This window comes from Piliocolobus tephrosceles, chromosome 1 (genome assembly GCF_002776525.5).
Source record: "Piliocolobus tephrosceles isolate RC106 chromosome 1, ASM277652v3, whole genome shotgun sequence".
Lineage (NCBI taxonomy): Eukaryota > Metazoa > Chordata > Mammalia > Primates > Cercopithecidae > Piliocolobus > Piliocolobus tephrosceles.
In genome coordinates, this window is record NC_045434.1 from 127,599,766 (window position 1) to 127,619,637 (window position 19,872).

The 19,872-nt window shown below is 47.1% G+C and overlaps 1 protein-coding gene across 1 annotated transcript in view; it reads left to right on the forward strand.

The window, feature by feature from the left end:
* Window positions 1-19,872, forward strand: part of ABCA4 (ATP binding cassette subfamily A member 4) — a 133,581-nt gene that overhangs the window by 101,991 nt on the left and 11,718 nt on the right. The window contains exons 32-44 of the mRNA XM_023231075.3: window positions 601-633; window positions 2,062-2,167; window positions 2,298-2,372; window positions 2,603-2,772; window positions 4,245-4,422; window positions 8,133-8,248; window positions 9,290-9,437; window positions 12,637-12,760; window positions 13,094-13,223; window positions 15,118-15,238; window positions 15,691-15,753; window positions 16,248-16,354; window positions 18,753-18,894. Of these exons, the coding sequence (XP_023086843.2) occupies window positions 601-633; window positions 2,062-2,167; window positions 2,298-2,372; window positions 2,603-2,772; window positions 4,245-4,422; window positions 8,133-8,248; window positions 9,290-9,437; window positions 12,637-12,760; window positions 13,094-13,223; window positions 15,118-15,238; window positions 15,691-15,753; window positions 16,248-16,354; window positions 18,753-18,894 (1,513 nt within the window). The remainder of the gene's footprint in view (window positions 1-600; window positions 634-2,061; window positions 2,168-2,297; window positions 2,373-2,602; window positions 2,773-4,244; window positions 4,423-8,132; window positions 8,249-9,289; window positions 9,438-12,636; window positions 12,761-13,093; window positions 13,224-15,117; window positions 15,239-15,690; window positions 15,754-16,247; window positions 16,355-18,752; window positions 18,895-19,872) is intronic.

The following is a 19,872-nucleotide window of genomic DNA, read 5'->3' on the forward strand; positions in this document are numbered from 1 at the left end:
TAGTTCTCAGCAGCAAATCTGCAGTATGAAATTTTGGGTTTTGTGCGTGTATACTGAAAGGTTGATGACAATGACAGTTCATGGGATTGAGCTCTGGGGTCCAGAGTTGGCATCTGTTCATTTCCCATTTTGTCATTTTACCCTTGACTGACTGAATGTCAGTGCCTTCACTTTGGGCTGTGGAGTGAGTCAGAACTCCCCCCAGCGGTGCAGGTGGTTGTTAGAGTCTCATTTGCACAGGGTGGAAGACAGGAGGCTGCAGCCTTCATTCCACACTGACATGGTCGTTGCCATGTGTTCTGGGTCCAGATCAGGCATACTGACCTGACGTATGACCTGACCACAGGACCACTCAGAAAGTCCAGCATGCGTGATATGATTTGGAGAGCCAGTGGTGGAAATCACAGGTCCTTTCTCTGCATGTGTATTCAGGCAATGTCCCAGGGCTGGACGGCTTCCACATTGCTTGGATATCAGAAAATGCAAAAATGCCCCCTGAAGACTGAGACTTCAGCCTTCAAAATGAATGTTTGGGAAGGAAAAGTTAACAGCACTGCTGTACTTGTGGTATTCATTATATTATTTTATTTTGGCTTTCAGCTTAAAGAGCAAATTCTGGGTCAATGAACAGAGGTAAGAAACTACTTTTATCAGAATTAAAATCTCAGCTTGATTCATTGTTGAAATAATTGCACACTTTTAAAAGGCACACCTCATAGCCATGTTGAGGGGCTGTTCAGTATGTGTTCAGGAAGTCACAAGACACGTCCTGAAGAATATGTGTCTAAGGACATCCCAGACTCAGAAGACTCAGTGCTGTGTCTTCTTGGAGGATATAAGTGGGGGTGGCATTCCCTGATGAGGCATTTCAGAGCATTCTCACCCCAGAAAAGCTTCTAAAACCTCCAAGTATGTAACAGTTTATAATACTCCAACAAGAGAGCCTTGTAGCCTAAACCCAGGACACTCCTTGGCCCATTCCTTTTAAGCTTCAGGGAGTGTGGGCCAGCCCCAGACCCACCCCATTCCTGAGGCATCCTGGAGGTTGAAATGGTTCCAGAGGTTTGGAGCCTCGTCAAGGGGGACTCTAGGAGCCTGCTGCCTCCCAGCCTCCCTCAGGAACTGCACCTCCAGAACAGGTGTGGGGCTGGCGTGGATGTGCTTTCCTGGGCAGACTCTAGACTGTACACATGAAATCTGGCTTTCAGGATTGCTCTCCAGACGGACCTGTGGGGCCTCAGCTGAGACAGAAAGTAGGAGTGAGGCAGTGATTCAAGGCCCTGAGAAAGAGCTCCTCCTCTGCTTTGTGTGACCAGCTAATTCATTCTGTTCTGTTGAGTTTAACGTTAGCCCTGCCTTTGAAGGGTTTCAGGCCAGGGAGTGATGCACTCCGATTGGTGTTTCTGCACAGTCACTTCAGACTTGCAGGGCAGTACGGGAGATGGAGCCCAGGGCCAGTAAAGAAGCAGAGCACAAGTCCAGGCAGGAGAGGCTAAGGGCCTCCCTGAACAGGGGTGAGGCACAGAAGCCCCGAGAGATAGGAATGACAGGATGAAGATGGGTGCTGTGCTGCTAGAAGTAGCTGCAAAGTGCAGAGGTGGCACAGAAAAGGAGTCCTTGGCTGGGGTGGGAGGAGATGACATGTGAAAGAGGACCTGGAGTTGGCTGAATGCTCCCAAAAGAGAAAGGTGCCGAGGGGAGCTAGCAGCCCTGCAAAGGCAGAGACACACAGGCAGTCTGGGCCACGAGGAACTCTGGAAGTGACTCCATACGTCTAGAATAGGCCACTCCAGGGAAGGGCTGAGGAAGGATGAAGTTGGAGAGGGGCACAGACAAGACGCAGAATGGCCTCAGAGGCCAGGATGAGGGCCTGGACTCCTTCCTGGAGGCAGCAGTGGTGGGAAAAGAGTTAAAAGTTGGTTTGTAAAATGGAGCCATGTTGCTTGCTGGTTCAGGCAATTCCCCTGAAAGTCCACGTTTCCCTACAAAACCCGAGAGAGCTACTACTAGTAGGCATGAAGTTCGTGGCGCTGGTCTGAGGATTTCTCGTTCCCTGGCCAGGTATGGAGGAATTTCCATCGGAGGAAAGCTCCCAGTCGTGCCTGTCACTGGGGAAGCACTCGTTGGGTTTTTAAGCGACCTTGGCCGGATCATGAATGTGAGCGGGGTATGTAAACAGACTGGAGATTTGAGTAGGATTTTTGACTTGCTTAGTTACCATGAACTACAAACTCTCATGAGTGATAACAGGAAAAAAAACAAAAACCCTCTTGATTGTTTGTTTACATGGTTTTTAGGGCCCTATCACTAGAGAGGCCTCTAAAGAAATACCTGATTTCCTTCAACATCTAGAAACTGAAGACAACATTAAGGTACTTGACCTGTGTGTAATCTGCTCTGGAGCTGAAAATTCACCTGAGCTGGTTATTTTATTTGTACTTTCCCACCTTCATTGAATTCCATCCCTCCTCCTGCTGAAATCTAGCAAGGAATGTCTTCCAGCTACCAAACCCTTCCTGCGTCTCAAATTTCCTTTCCTTCACTGATTTCTTCTTTAACTAGCTGTTAGTGAAATGTCTCAGATGTCCTCTCCACCCTCCAGGTGTGGTTTAATAACAAAGGCTGGCATGCCCTGGTCAGCTTTCTCAACGTGGCCCACAATGCCATCTTACGGGCCAGCCTGCCCAAGGACAGGAACCCCGAGGAGTATGGAATCACCGTCATTAGCCAACCCCTGAACCTGACCAAGGAGCAGCTCTCAGAGATTACAGTGTAAGCCACCACGGCCCCATCCTCACCACTTTCTTGTCACCTTCTCCACTCTTTCAACATCCCAAGAGAATTCTCACCACTGTGAAGTGCTGGTTTGGATGGTAATGCTGTTCAGTCAGGCACATATGAACATATGACTTTCAAATAAGTGCCTCACGCCTCATGCACCAGACCTCTTGGTCATTCTTTCTCCCCCACATTTGTGTGGAAAGTAAGTTTACATTTGGTTCCATTCCCTTTTGGCTCTTGATAGCAAGTTTCTGCTGGAGCTTATACAATTATTATCTTTGCTATGTGCAAAGCAGCTGCCAGGAACTGGCAAAGTTCAGTAAACCTTTCAGCTCCTTCAGAGTAATTATCTTAGATTCCAGGAATTTCCTCAGAAGAGCATACTTAGGGGATGTCGACAGAGCTTTGCTACTCTCACGCCAAGGCTCTTCTTGCAGTTTCAGCCAGTGGAGACAGTGGTCTTGTGCGTTTTGTACTATGTTCGCTCTATTTGAGGCCTACATGGAGGAGGGTTTGGTAGGAGCGCCTTTGTTGGTGCAAACTTCTGCAAGGTTGCGGGGTCCTGATTTTACTATCCTAGCACATGCTGAGTGCCAGTGAACATGCCCAGGGTCATCCACTAAAACTTGGACCTTGGCTCCTTGGTGTCTTCCTCTGGACACCCTAGGGCCCTAGACTGTCCTCTGTTAATTCTCACTCAGCCACACTTTCGTGTGTCTCCTTCCAGTCATTTGTTCTAAGCTTACTACGTGTATGGATGATATGATCTGTAGTTTTATCAGGGCAGTGGCTACCACATAGGATACCTTTGTGGAAATTAGTAAAAGTGCTCTTTTCTGTGGGTGGACACTGTCCCACGCCAGGGGTTATGGCTTGTACATAAAGTTCAGGCTGGTTTTAGCCCCAATTTATCCCTTAGCCAGATGCCTTCTATTTAGTTGAGGAAAGGATAAATAGAACCGAGCCCCTGTACAACTCACCTGCCCTCTTTTCACTTAAATTTACATCATGAACATTTCCTTGTGTTATGATGTACTTCTTGAAAATGTGATTTAACAAGATGATTATTAACAAAAGATAAATCTCACAGACCATATGTCTGTCAACATAGAAAATTCAAGAGACTCTATAGACAGATTATTAGAGCTAATAAGAGCATTGCAGTACATAAGATTAATATAAACATATATTTCTATACACTATAAAAATAATTAGAGAATATAATAAAAAGAAAGGTTTTCTAGAAATATTCACATGAAACAGAAAGGCAACCCACAAATACCCATTTAACCTTGGTCCATATGGACAGTTTAGAGGAGTGACAGCTTCAGGGTAGAGAAGGGGAACCTGGAGACCATCCCTGGGTGGGCATAAGGCCTTCCCAAAGCCTGACTTTGTATCTTCTCCTCCTTCTGCTCCTTCCTCTTCATCGCCTTCTCCCTGTGTCTCTGGACCTGCTGCAGGCTGACCACTTCAGTGGATGCTGTGGTTGCCATCTGCGTGATTTTCTCCATGTCCTTCGTCCCAGCCAGCTTTGTCCTTTATTTGATCCAGGAGCGGGTGAACAAATCCAAGCACCTCCAGTTTATCAGTGGAGTGAGCCCCACCACCTACTGGGTGACCAACTTCCTCTGGGACATTGTAAGTTTCAGTTTATAGCACCTCCCTCCCCTCCGTGGGCCCAAGGTGGAGCTTGTGTGTGCTCTGAAGGACCAGACCGAGTGGGGAGGGGTTCTCACGGTGCCAGGGCTGCTGAAAAGCACTGGGCCAAGGGCCTTGTGTATCTGCTGTCCCTTGACATCTTCTTAGAAAGGCATGGAACTAGGAGCTCAAAGCTAGGAAAGGCTGTGGGGTGCAGCTTAACAACTGGTGGATGGGGGCTCTCTCTGTCCTGCACCAAGGGGCCTCTGGCCCGTCAAATAATCGCTGCACTACAGGCATGAGCCTGGCCTTCCTGGAATCAGTCTGGCTCTGAGAAGGTAATACGAAGGGGTCTTTCACCCCAAATCCCCTTCTCAAATCCTGCCCCACCTTCAAAAGGGTAATGGTAAAACTTCCCCTGTGGTCGGGTTACCAGGTAAATACAGGACACCCAGTAAAATTTATTTTCAGATGATGAATAATTTGTAGTATAAGCATACCCTACTTCAAATATTGCACAGGACATATTTACACTAAAAACAAAACAAAGCAAAACAAAAAAAAAAATGGTTGTCTATCTGAAACTCAAATTTCACTAGGCATCCTAGATTTTAATTTGCCAAATCTGGCAACCCCAGCCAGTGGTCAAAGTAATCAGACCTTCGCTATATCAGGTTAACCACCACTACAGTGAAAAATGAAGAAACAGTATTTATCAAATCAATAGCACACTATCACCTTTCTTACAACCAAGGTTGGTGGGGGTAGGGAGGGGTCAGGATAGGGTACCTTATTACAGGTTGCAGGGTCAAAGGAATTGGTAGTAAAGACCTAGTTATAATGTAGCAGGGATCATTATGACATCAACCCCAGTCTATTCTAGGTGTCTTGAGTAGTGAAATCTTAACATTTTAAGACCAACATGAGCCTCCACTTCATGTGATGATAAGATATACCAACTGATGGAGACCAATACCAATGACCTTCTCTTCCATGGCTTTTAAAAATGATGGTGAATATTAGAATTCCTGAAGATATGATTTCTGTCTTACTCAGCTTAGTAAGCAGCTATCACTTAACAATACAAAACCAGAAATTATCAGTAGCAACTAAATTATTTCCTATCTCTTCTGCCTACACAAGGAAACACTCATAAACGCATGGGGAGGAGGTCAGAACCTGAAAGCCTCTGGTTGGATAAGAGCATCAATTGCAGGTGCCGCACCGGCTCTGGGTTTCTAATATAAAAGGAGCTAGGCCCACCAGCACTGAAAAGGTGCTTAGAAAAGTGCTGGGGCTTTTAATTTTACTTTTTTTTTAAAAGATGAGAAATAGAATTTACACACTTGGGGCTGGCCCACGTGTGTGTTGTGTGTGCGTGCACGTGCGCTTACAGGGATCTCTGAGCCTTTGGAGAGAGATGTAGCTAGGATAGGGTGGACATCTGAGGTGCGAGGTGATACTAGCTGGCAGGGCAATGAAGGGGTAGAAGATGGCAGGTACCATGTTAGGCTTTCTGGTGCTCCAGAATTTTAAAGCTGGCCTGGAATCTGACCTCTGTGATCTATCATTTTGGAACTTAGTACCGCCATTAGCCAGTGGCAAAAAAGTTGAATGAAGGAACAAACAATTATTGCTTATGTCATTCACTTAGCACATACATGATGTTTTAAATTCTTGTATGTGTCATCTATTTTTCTTTACCTTAAAATTTTGAAACAGTTACAGACTTATGGAAAAGTCACAAGTACAGTTCAAACCTTTTTTTCTGAGTCATTTGAAAGTAACTTCTCAAGAAGATGCCCCTTCTCATTTGTTTCTCTCTTCCTGTCTCTCCCTCTCGCACCCCTCGGCACTTCCGATGTGTACTTCCTAGAAATGAGGACACACCCCATACAACCACAACACAAACTGTCAACATGAGGAAACCAGCTCTGACGTGTCACCACCACCTAATCCTCACACCCCACTCCTTTTTCACCCATTGCCCCAGTGATGTCTTTCAGAGAAAAGGATCTAGCTCAGAATCATGCGTGGCATTTGATTGTGCTGTTTCTTTAGTCTTGTTCAGCCTGGAAGAGTTCCACAGTCTTTCATTAACACGCATGGTCTTGACACTGTTGAGGATTGTGGGCTGGTTATTTTGCAGAATGTCCCTTGGTCTGAGCTTGTCTGAGGTTTCCTCTTGCCTGGGTTGAGGGTGTGCTTCTTGGCAGCAGTATCACCGAGCAGATGCTATGTTCTCACTGCATCCTATCAGGTAGCTTCTGATTTCCATTTGTTCTGTTACTGATCATGTGCAATTCGCTCACTTTAAGAAGGTGTCCGCTGAGCCTCTTCACTGTAAAACTACTCTTTTCCCCTCTATAATAAATACAAATTTCCGGTAGAGGCACTTCAAAGATATATAAATATCCTATTCATTGTACAACTTTCCATTTATTCATCCATTTATTTATCTCTGTATGCAGTCGTGGTTCCTGTGTTAATCAATGGACTATGATCTGAGACTATCATTATTTATTTTGATATTCACATTATCCCCGGTGTGGTCATTGGGGGCCCCTTGAAGCTGGCTTCTGTATCGTCTTGACTCAGGTCCTCATTCCCCTAGAGCTCTTGCGTGCTCAATGGCACAGCAAGATATTCCAGGCTCATCCTTCCATTATCCCCACCCCTACCCTCTCCCCAAGAAGCCCTGGTTCCTGCCAGTGGGAAGTGGCCCTCAGAAACCAAGATCTGTGTGCTAGATATATTCATTGCCTCTGGAGCACCATTGGTCCCAGGCCTTCTCAGTGATAGAACTAGGGAAGATATGGATGTACACACACAGGTATGCACACACCTCTATCTGTAGTTCTCTATCTACCTACACATTGAACACTATGAGCTCACCAAAACCAACTCCACAGGGCTCGTTCTAGTTTTTTATCTTTCCACATCTGTAACTCCCTTCAACAGTGAGACACTGGCTTCTCTTACTCCCAACTCATTTATCTACCAGAGCTATACACCTGAACATCAACAGTGCTCAACTCTGCCACCATCCCTTCCCAATGTGGATGCCGTCCTCTCCCTGCTCCAGCTGCCTCTGCTGCGTGCAGGTCCTCCTCGTTCTGCTCTGGCTCTGATACCCTGCACCAGATCAGCCTCCTATAAGAATATCTTTCTCATCCCATTGAGGCCCCCACACCCTACACCAGGTTGCCTTCTGAGGAAGCCCTTCTCTGGTTCTTGCCCTGCTCCTGACCACTGTGGCTCCTCCCCTAACCCCACTGTTGCTGTCCCCTTTCTGTGCCCAGTGTAACGGCTGGAGGACTAAATTGTTTTAAAAGGGTATCATTATTTATTTGAGTTTTGTGAAGCCAAGAACTAGGCTTTAAGTTTTTCTGAATTCTGAAGACATGCTTAGAAGAATCAACAAAATTTGTGACCAATTAGGGAGTGAGAGACCAGGCAGAATTTTGTAATTGATCCTTTCAAAAGATACAAACTGAAGGTTCCCTTGGCAGGGAGGTAGGGCGCAGGCTGGGGTAGGAGGACTAGTGACAGCTTAACATATGTTTGCCAACCAAGAACTGTTTAACAAGCAAGTCGAATGAGAATCCCAGACCCTACGAACTGGAGAAGCCTGGCCCCACCCCTCATTTTGCAGAGCTGGAAGCAGGTCTGAGAGGTTAAGTGACTTGCTCTCCTCTTCTCTTTCTGAGATGAATTATTCCGTGAGTGCTGGGCTGGTGGTGGGCATCTTCATCGGGTTTCAGAAGAAAGCCTACACTTCTCCAGAAAACCTTCCTGCCCTTGTGGCACTGCTCCTGTTGTATGGGTAAGCCATTTGGGCCATTAGCTAATGCCTCTGAAGAGAAACCCGGTGGTGGGGGTGGGGGATCATCTCCTAACAGAAAACCTGGGCTGTCCTGTGGTAGTAGCACCCGCAAGTTTAGCTTCCAGCCCCAGGTAGGGTCTGAGGCTGATAACCAGGGATCTGTCTAGCTTCTGTTTCTGACTCCACCGACAGAGGTATCCCTGAGGCCTGGTCCGGTCAGCAACAATGAGAGAAGTCCCACGTGGTCTGAATCTTCTACTCAAACTGAGGCCTTGACCAAAACCTGGGGGTCAGCCATTCCCCAGCTCCTCACCCAGCTCTGACTCTCACTCATCTGTGGCCAGTCTGTCCACCTCAGCATCCCCATGTGAACTGGCCAAGAGTTACTGCACACAGTAGAAGACTCCGACCAAAAAGTTCCTCCTGAGTCAGGGACAGAGGATGACACAGGGGTTACATCAGCAGAGTTACAGGGCCCAGCATGCAACTTTCTTTCCCACATGTGTAACTTTGAATGAGTAATACATCCATCTGGGCCTCAGTTTCCTCATCTGTAAAATGAAAATAGTGATCCTGGTCCTTCCTCTGTGGGCCAGTAGAGCCTTGCCAGAGCACTGGTCTCCACATATCACTCTTGGAAATAGAGAATTTGGGAACCAACCTGACTGTAAGCTGTGACGATGAGCTCGCTGGGACCCTCGGCTGGGCTTTGCTGACCCAGGCTAGAGTGGGAGGTGTTGCAGGGTGGAGAACCCGCCTATGAGTTGTTGTACAGGGCTTTGTAGTTTACAGAGTACATACACAGCTAGCAGCCCATTTGCTCCTCACAAAACCCCATGAAGTGGTCAGGGCAGGCATCATTATCTCCATTTAAAGTTGAGGCACAGAGACCAACAAATGGAGTATCTCTCTGGTCCCCTGGGACTCTGGCCAGTTCACACGTATCACCTCAGGTGTAAGGGTAGTGCATTATATTTAGATGTATTGCAGATGGAATGGAAAGTAGAACTCCATTGCTCTGAGTTGTCTCATTTCACACAGATGGGCGGTCATTCCCATGATGTACCCAGCATCCTTCCTGTTTGATGTCCCCAGCACAGCCTATGTGGCTTTATCTTGTGCTAATCTGTTCATCGGCATCAACAGCAGTGCTATTACCTTCATCCTGGAATTATTTGAGAATAACCGGGTGAGCATAACTTTGGCTTTTGTGTTTGATCAGTAGGATAGTAGAATATGTGTTGGTCAAGCAGAGCCAGGGGCAAGCATTGTACATGTAGCAGCTGAATGCAGATGAGTGCCACTTTCTTCCTCCCCACCTTTGACCCCCCTTCCTTCCTCCCTTCCTTCCTTCCTTCCTCCCTTCCTTCCTTCCTTCCTTCCTCCCTCCCTCCCTCCTTTCCTCCCTCCCATCCTTCCTTCCTCTTTCCTTCTTCTCCTCCCTCCTTCCCCCCTCCTTCCTTCACTCTTCAGTTCTTCCTTCCTTCCTCCCTCCTTCCCTTCCTCTTTCCTTCTGCCCTTTCTCCTATTTTCCTTTCTTCCTCCCTCCATCCCTCCATCCCTCCCTCCTTCCTTCCTTCCTTCTTCCTTCTTTCTTCCTATAAACTCCTTTTTCATTTCTGTACTCTGAGTGAAATTGTTTTCTGTGTTTATTCTGCAAGCAAAACTTTATTCTTGCAATAAACTTTAAGCTTTGCTTACTCTTTCAGAAAGGTTTCCTTAGGGACTTTGGGTGTTGTGTTTTACACACACACACAATACATTTGGGTGATTTCAAAATCTAAAAAGAATAAAAAGGCATACAATAAAAAAAATCTCCTTCCTACCCCTGTTTTCCACTCACCCAGTTCCCTTCTCCAGAGGCAAACTCTTATTTGAGTTTCCTGTGTGCTCTGGAGACACATCAGCAAATCCCCATACGTTCTTTCTCCCACTTTCTTATGGAATTGTAACACTCTGACATATACTATTCCTTGGGCAAGTTAATCTTGAGGAAGAGATTGCGGGTTCTCCATGCTGAATGCCTCACTTTTATGAGCTGCCAAGCCCAGTTGTCCCTTCCATCTGACCTCCCCCTGTCCAGAGACAGATGGCCAAACTGAATCATAAAAAGAGGCAGGAAAAAAGAAGGCAGTCGCTGCAGGGCTGTCTTTACACTCCACACTCCCAATCCCCACTGCTGTGTCTGAGTCCTGGCTGTGGCTGTCCTTGGAACATTTGCCTCCCCACGTGTCTGTGTCCCCAGGCACCTCAACCTTTCCTCTCCTCATTAGCTCTTCCCAGTTCAGAGGGTGGGACCAGCCAGCACATCTGCACTGCTGCCCTGCGGCGCCCACCTCCACCCACCTCTGGGCCCCGCTGGGGAACACAGGACAAATCTGTGCGGAGTCTCCACCGTAGATCCCCCAGACCCATGGCCCCGGAGACTGACTCTTTCCAGATCTTGTTAGGGTTTCTGTGGTCGCTAGACAAGTAATGAAGCCTCATCTGTCCTATGGATGATAAGAAATTCAGCGTGTCGGAGTCAGACTCCGGAAAGCCGGGGGATGAGAACACGACCCCAGCAGATGGCCAGAGCCCCCAGGTGATTGAAAACGCTGCTTTGCGGAGCTGTGTTTGTCACAGCCCACTCAGTCTTAAGAGAGTGTTCCTTCAGAATAATTAAATAGCAGCTTCAAGCAACTTAGAACATTTTCCCCTCTGCGGCTGCACCCATTTAGCCAACATTTGCTAAGCACCCGCCTCCAAAAAGCTGGTATTCTCATGTAAATTATCAGATACAAAGCTGCTGCGGAAACCCCCAGTATCCCACAGGAGGCTCCCCAGCTCCCAGCAGCTGCCACCCCTGCACAGTCAGGAGGTCTTTACTAGCTGAACACCATGTGCTGGGTGTGCTGATATAAACAAGCATGGCCCACTCGTCCTGCCCTCCAGAGGCTCCCGTTCCAGTCCGGAAAGGACCTGTCCACCAAGTTTGCAGCTGATATAAGCCACAGTATATGATCCTCCATAATACAGTGTGTGACAGAGCATCAGAGGAGCGAGGCAGATAACACGCTGCAGGCCAGAGGCAGTGGGAAGAGCCAGGCTGCAGGGGCTGGGGGAGCCATGGTGGAGGAAGTCCAATTTCAGCCTATAGATTTCTATTAGCCCATTTAATAAATAATGAAGTGCCTACTCAGAGCTAATCATTGTGCAGGTATTTAGGAAGAACACGAAAATAATTAGGACTCAATGCCCACCCTCCAGGGGCCCACTGACTAGTAGAGAAAGTAGGCAGATTTTTAAAAAATTAATCATGGGAATGTGATAAGTGCTGGGAGAGAGGAATGGATACTTTCTCATGGGAATCTGGGAAGGCTTATAGGAGAAGGCAGTCTCTGAGCCAGCTATCTAAAGAAGAACAGGAATCTTTCAGAAAGCAGAAGAAAAAAGAGCATTCTTTCCTGCTTGGAGCAATAGGTAACAGCCTGCACATGCCCTGGCCTAGAGGCCAAAGAGCAGTGATTCCAGAAAGAGTGGGCAGACAGGGCGCTGGCAGGGAAGGATGAGGTAATGTGGGCACAGGTGTGGAAGCTGGAGAGAGAGGAGGTTGTGGGACAGGGATGAGCCAGATGGAATGGACAGCAGTGGCCCAGCCAGGAGCTACGCTGTCCTTGTACCCCTCAGTGTCCCTTCTATTTTCTTAGGGGAGGCTCTGCCCAACATGCCAAGTCTGACCACTTGAAAACAAGTCCCTGGCTTAACACGGACCCCAGAGAGAGTCTCCGGCCCTCCTCTCCCTAGACAATGGTAGTTGCCCCATGAGGGGCTGAAAAGCGGAACTGGAGATGGCTCAGGGCCTGCTGTCCCCCTGCAGCTGTTGTTAACAAATGCCTTGGAGGGCTCCTGTTGTTTCAAAGTGAGTCTGCAGGGAGAGCTCCCTAAGTGGACAGCAGGAGGGCTGCAGCTTCTCTGCACATTCCTGCTGTCACCCCCAGAGTCATCTAGGGGAGGGGTAAGGACAGTAATGCAGGTTCCTCACAGTTAGCTTCGGTGCCCACATGGTACTGAGCATAGTAAATGTTTAGACGATGCTGCCTGGCTAGACGAAGGGGCAGCTCCTGCCCACTAGAAACTTGCAGGGAGCCTCAGTCCTTGACTGGTCATTTAATTGATTAGTTCCTTGGCCTGGCCTGAGGCACTGCTTATAAGTACTTCATGACCTCCACAGCAAACCCATTATGCTCTGCTGGACAAAACCCTCCAGTGGCCAGTCTGGCTGCAAGGACTCTCCATCTGCAGGCCTTCCCCTGTGCTGTCCTGTGAGAGCATCTGGGCCCCACCTGCTGAGGAGAAGGGTGGGTGGGCTTTGCCCCATTTCCAACAGTCCTAATTCTCTGTTTCAGACGCTGCTCAGGTTCAACGCCGTGCTGAGGAAGCTGCTCATTATCTTCCCCCACTTCTGCCTGGGCCGGGGCCTCATTGACCTTGCACTGAGCCAGGCTGTGACAGATGTCTATGCCCGGTTTGGTGGGTGGTAGCCAAGGCCCGTGGAGCATGGGCCCTGGGTCCAAAGCTGGGTGGGCCACCCGGGGGGGCTTCTGCATCAGACTGTGGCAGGGGCTGGTGCTGGGAGGGGACCTTGTTGGGCTGGAAGAGTCCTGCCAGCTAGAGGGGATTAGGGTGCCTCTGTTTCCATGGCTAGGGAGCCACTGGAGGGATGGAGGGCAGCCCAGATGAGGCAGGTGTTTGGCTCTTGCTCAGTTCCCACACAAGGCCTGGTCTAGTGGGCTGTGTGCAGTGGCCAGGTCTGTGGGGTGAGCCGGGGCTGCTGAAGCAGACTCAATTCCTGTCGATGCCCAGGTGAGGAGCACTCTGCAAATCCGTTCCACTGGGACCTGATTGGGAAGAACCTGTTTGCCATGGTGGTGGAAGGGGTGGTGTACTTCCTCCTGACTCTCCTGGTCCAGCGCCACTTCTTCCTCTCCCAATGGTATGTCCATGCCACACCCTGGGGTCAGTGGGCAGCTCAGGCCATCCGGGACTGGACCTTACACCCACACGGTCATCTCTTTCCTCAGGAGCCCCACTCCATGCTGTTTTTTTTACATTCTCAAAGCCTGGCTTTTCTCCAATAATACAAGTAGGGAATCGGGTTAATATGGTACATTCAAATAGGTGAAGAGCATCCTCTTTAAAATATTTAAAATGCAGTGCTATTAATTTCAATTGCTGATATTTAATCCTTCTCATTTAATTACCAAATGTGTATGTTGATTAGATGATAGTATTGCAAATAACAATGGTTATGGGATATCCAAAGTACTAGGAAATAGACTAATGTATTTATGAGAGAACGGACATAGCAGGCCCCTTTGCTAATTAGAGATTTGGGAGCATGGGAGTAACATGGGAACCATGTGGAGGGGTGCAGGCAGTGATCATGCCCTCCCACCCCTGGAGGAAGGTGGGTAGCCGCCAACCCTGACTCTTGACCAGGGCTTCTCAAATGCCAGGTTAGCTGGCAATTGCCATTCTTCCACAGGCTCTTCCTGAAGCTGGTGGGCCCCTGCCTCACTCCCCTCTGCAATCCCGGCCTACCTTTATTGTCCTCACCCAGGGGCCTGAATTGCCAGCAGCAGCCCTTCCTAGCAAGCTTTCCACGATAGTGTTTTGTTTCTTAAGTTTTCCTCCTCTCGGGCTGAGTGTGGTCACCTGTAAATAGATTCCAAGGACTTGGTTTTATGTTTTGATCCACAGGGAATTGGTTTATTGGAAACGAATCTGCCTCCCTACTCACAGGACTGTGAGAGGTGAATGAGATCACAGGTGTCAACACATTCTGATGAAACAGGATACACAAGCAGTTCTAGTTATGGGAGACAGTGTCAGGAATTGTTGTCCTTGGCACCCTCAGCCCTTGCAGACCCTCTCTGCAGCCTTGGCCACACCTTTTAGAGGCCATTGTGTGGGAGAGAGCGGGTCAGGAGGTTGACTACCCAAATTGACTCCTTAGCTTCAAACTCTGATGTCAACACGTTTGAATGAGTCCTGCCTGCTTTAGGACCTAAAGAGGACCAGAGAAGTACACCATAGTCCCTGGCTTCCAGAAGGTCAGGGAGAGTTTCAAAGAAGAGGCTATGTCTTTAAGGATGGGGAAGATTCCATTTGGTGGGGCAGGAGGAGGAGGACATTGAGGGGCTGGAAACACATGCGGAGGCTGGGAGACGGGCATGACCAATAGGACTGGGAACAAGGGGGAGATGCCAGTTGCAGACAGAGGACTTAGTGCAAGAGGTAAGTGAGAAGGATAGGTGGGGCTGGATTGCAGGGCTGTAACTACAGCTGCAGAGGGAGGGCTTTAATCTCCAGCTGATGGAGAACCACAGAAGGTTTTGAGGCATGAGGTGGCCTGATGACAACTCTGTTTTGGAGAGGTGGAGTTGGCAGGGCAGACTGGAGGAAGTGGAAGGCTCAGAGGTTAGTAACTACCCCTTACTGAGTGCTTGCTGTAGAGGAAGGGTTTTAGTCCTGACGGTGCTCCCAGACCCTGAGTCTTTACTATGTGCCAGGTACTGTGCTGAGTTCATCTTCAGCACAATCCCGTGAGACAGGTATTGTTACCCCGCTCCTCATCACATGGTTGAAGGAGGCAAGGTTCAGAGGTCCAATGCCCAAGATCACACATGAGGGGGCCAGGACTGGAACCCAAGGCTGACTCTGGACATGAGCACTTGACCTCTCTACCTAATGCCTAATGTCTCTCCTTCTGGGAGCCCTTTTTAGAATTTAGCAAAAGCAAGGAAATGAAAGAGAGGTCCAACGGAAAAGACAGTGCCAAGGATACTGTACAGCCAGCCCAATCCTGACCCCTTTTCCTCATCTAGGATTGCTGAGCCCACTAAGGGGCCCATTGTTGATGAAGATGATGATGTGGCTGAAGAAAGACAAAGAATTATTACCGGTGGAAATAAAACTGACATCTTAAGGTTACATGAACTAACCAAGGTAAGGGAATGGGTATGAGTTTGGAGGTGCTGGTTAGATCCACAGTTGGCATGATGTTGCTGTTTTCCTTCTATAGATCAATTGATAGCTTATGCAAGCAATTTGGTTTCCTAATTTTATGTGGGGTCATCATCTCTGTGTTATAACTTGTCTTCCAAGAACATCTAATTCCAATGTGTGTTCCCTGCTATTCATCTCAGGCACTGACACAGGGCCTCAGCGAGAATCACTCCAGCTGAGCATCACTCGCTTTTCTGTGTTCCGTTTCTACAGAGCATGGGTCAGCTTCGAGATGTCTCAGTACTCACCGCACCTCTGTGCCTGCCCATGTCAATATGTAACCTCTTAGTGCTGGTAGTTTTCTCCTAAACCATGTTTGCTCTTTGTTCTCTCTTCCCCTCCTTGCTCTAAACCTGTCTCAGTTCTAAGTCTGGTTTCTTCGTTTCTTGCAGATTTATCCAGGCACCTCCAGCCCGGCAGTGGACAGGCTGTGTGTCGGAGTTCGCCCTGGAGAGGTGGGTACTCTGCAGACCACGGGTGAAAGGCTTCCCAACATCAGCTCTTGTGCCTGCCTCTCCTCCGCATAAGGCAGAGATATTCAATAGGAACATAATGCCATAATGCAAGTCACATATATAATTTTAAATCTTCCACTAGCCACATGAGAAAAGTAAAAGGAAGATAGGTAAAATTAATTTTACCAGTATTTTTTATTTTACTCAATATATCCAAAATATTATCATTTCAACATGTAATTAATAGAAAATCTTATTAATGAGATACTTGACAAGTTTTTGTTGTTTTTAAGTGTTTGAATCTTTACACTCAGGGCTCATGTCAATAAACACACTTAGATGTGTTTCAAGTGCTCAGTAGCCACACGTGGCTCATGGCCTCTGATGCAGCCCAGATCTAAAATGCCTCCCCCAGCTCACACACTTACCCTAGGGTCTGGCATTTTAGACCTTCTTGGTCTCTAGGGCCAGGCTAGCTCTGTGTTTTCTCCTAGTGCTTTGGCCTCCTGGGAGTGAATGGTGCTGGCAAAACAACCACATTCAAGATGCTTACTGGGGACACCACAGTGACCTCAGGGGATGCCACTGTAGCAGGCAAAAGGTGAGTGTCCTGCTCCTCCTGTCTCAGGGAGTCTCTCACAGGTCCTGGGCATTGTCCCTCTCCCAGAATAGGAAGGGTGATCATCAGACCCTATACTAGGGTGGCTCTGAGGCCCTGAAAGATGTGTACAGAGCAGGAGGCCTCCCAGAGAGCATGCCCCAAAAAGCCCAACAAATTGACCCACTGGAAAATTGAACTGAATTGTGATGGTTAAGAGATTCCTCTGTTGGGATGGATTCTTGGAAAGACCAAGGAAGCACTAAGTGTGTGGTTCTTAATCCCTTAGAGGTCATGGAACCTTTTAAGCATCCAATGAACATTTGTAGCCTATTCCTATAAAAATGCACCATTGCTTCCCATTACCTCCCTCCACACATTTTTGCAAAAAGTTTCAGGGAATTTACTGAGTCCCGGGTCACATTTATGATCCTGCAGGAGCTCTTGGATCCCAGGTTAAGAACCCCTGTGATGAAGCATCCTTCCTCTGGGTTGAGTTTCTAGATAGGGGCTCATTCATGCACCCTTGTGGTAGCTTAACCTGCATTGGCTGTTTGTAGGCTGGTACTTGGCTTTGCCAGACCAAGGAGCATACAGGGAAAACTGGCATGTGTCCTTGGATTCTGGAGGGTGACTGCTGCTCTCTGTAATAAAATGTGTTTAAAGAGACTGGCCCCCTATGGGCAGGACAGAGAGGGTGAGCTCTCTCTTGTTTGCCTCTTTCCTGGCTGCAGGAAAAGCTTAAACAGTAAAACTTCAGCACACACGGTAAAGGTGCCCAGAGGAAGCCTCTGCCCTGGTTTATAAGTGGAGTTATGTGCTGCTGACATCTGTCCAGCATCTGCTTGACTGGGGCCTCTTTCTCTCCCCTGAAAGCTATCCTTAGCATGGCCCAATGCCCAGTGGGCAGGAGGAGTCCTGAGCATGCTTCACTGGCTCAGATAGGATGAATCTGGTTCTTTGGCCTCTACAGCCAGCCCTACTGGGTTTACAGAATAAGAGACAGGCAGGGGTGAAGCCAGGTCATGGCTGAGTCTATCTCAACAGATCCAGCTTCACCTGCAAGTGACCATGCAGGTGACTTCCTGATGGTGACAAAAGGAGTCATGGCAGGGTGGAGGAGGGGAAAGATATCATAGAATTTTCCATGAGCACATTTATGAGACATAAAGTTACAACTGTGTCCAAGTAAGGCACAGTCTGACTTCCAGAAGGTAAAACTGAGCTGGACGCTAGAAAGAAACTATAGGTTTAAGACACAGAATTGGGATTATCTGGTAGGGTAGCGCCTGCTAATTTGGAGACGTACCCTACTTGTTTCCCTAAGTAGTTTTAATTGGCTCAACCCATGCCTTTGGAGGCTTTTGTCATTGTAGGGGAACTGCAGTAGTCTCTCTCTGTACTAGCCTGTATCATCCATCCTTTATTCATAGACCCTAAGCTTTAAGAAGAAAAGGATGAGATTAGACTAAAAGTCTATGTATAGCTTATTTTCCATCATGGCAATATATTTTTTAGTGAGAGTGAATATTTTAGCCAAAGGGAGTTGGTGGAACCCAACTCACTCTACCCCTTCTCCCTGCAGGCCTCTGGGTAGTTATCTGACTGGCTCCTCTTTCGTTGCTATCTTTGCCAATAAATACAGATAGAGAAGTTTACTTCCAACAGGATGGATCCATCTTTTCTAGTTACTTCCCAAATGTCTGAAAAGTATTGAAAAATCATGAATCATTTTCTTAAACCTGATCTTCCCTCTGTTTTGTTTTGTTTTTGTTTTTTTGTTTTTTGTTTTTCGTTTTTTTGTTTGTTTGTTTGTTTTGTTTTTTGAGACGGAGTCTCGCTCTGTTGCCCAGGCTGGAGTGCAGTGGCCAGATCTCAGCTCGCTGCAAGCTCCGCCTCCCGGGTTTACGCCATTCTCCTGCCTCAGCCTCCTGAGTAGCTGGGACTACAGGCGTCCGCCACCTCGCCCGGCTAGTTTTTTGCATTTTTAGTAGAGATGGGGTTTCACCGTGTTAGCCAGGATGGTCTCGATCTGACCTCGTGATCCGCCCGTCTCGGCCTCCCAAAGTGCTGGGATTACAGGCTTGAGCCACCACGCCCGGCCTTCCCTCTGTTTTTAAACTCACATGTGAGGTGATCTGATCCAAAATGAAAGCTGACTTATGGCATAACCGGGATTCAATTAATCCTAGACATGCAAACACGGAAGAATCTGACAGGATTCAGTTTCTAACCGAAGGGCCCCTGTTTTGATTCCCAAATATTGCATGCATTTCTGAAACCAAATAGAAGAGAAGCAGCAGCTTCCTTTTCCCATTGGCAGAAGCTTCTCCAGTCATAGCTCTATGGTCATCCTTCCACCTCCTTGAAGGATACTCACTAATTGCTTTTTTTCTTGCAGTATTTTAACCAATATTTCTGAAGTCCATCAAAATATGGGCTACTGTCCTCAGTTTGATGCAATTGATGAGCTGCTCACAGGACGAGAACATCTTTACCTTTATGCCCGGCTTCGAGGTGTACCAGCAGAGGAAATCGAAAAGGTAAAAAATGGTTTGTTGTGGCCACATAGGAGTCTGGTTAGTTACAAGCCTGTTTCATGAGAGTGCATTCTCTTGGAGATAAGAAACTGAAGCATGCTATTCATTAACAAATGTTTACTATGTGTCTACTGTGTGCCAAGTACTATTCTAGAAACCAGGGGTATAGCAGTGAACAAGACAGACAAAAAAAATCCCCACTCTCATATCTAACAAAATGATGTATGCATTTATCCTTTGACTCAGCAATCACACTTCTAAGAGTTTATCCTGAAGATATATCTCCCACAGTACAAAATGAATATGTACAAGGTGATCTGTTGCATTTGTAATTGCAAAATGCTGGAAGTTACCTAAATATTTAGTCATTGTAGATTGGCTGAATCATTTATGGTACAGGCACACAATAAAGTCTTATGCAACTATAAAAAAGAAAAAGAAAAATCTCAATGAACTGATATGGAGATATTTCCAGTAAATACTGTTAAATGAACAAAAGCAAAGTGGAAAACAGAACATATAGAATGCTACTTTTTATGTAAGAAAGAAGGAAAAACAAGAAAGTAAACGTATGTCTGCTTACCTTTGCAAATAGAACTTAGAAAGGATAAACCAGAAAACAGTGAATTTGGTGATCAACAAGAAGAAAATGGGAAGAAAGAAAAATGGGGAGGAATAGTACTTCTGGGGATATATTTTTGTATAGTTTTAACTTTTGGAAGCATGTCAATGTTCCACATATTTTTTTAAAAATTAGTAAGAATGCGAAGTAGGCAAAAATGAAAACAAAAAGAAAACCTAACACTGACAGCAAACTAAATAAAGTAACCCAATTTTATTTCAAATAAATATCATAATCCTGCAAAAGGGAGATAGAGCTAATACAAACAACTGATGAACACAGTGTTTGACTCTATATCCTCATTCTTGGGCAGGGTGGAGTTGGGGAGAAGAACTACAAATCATTTCTGAGTTCTTTTT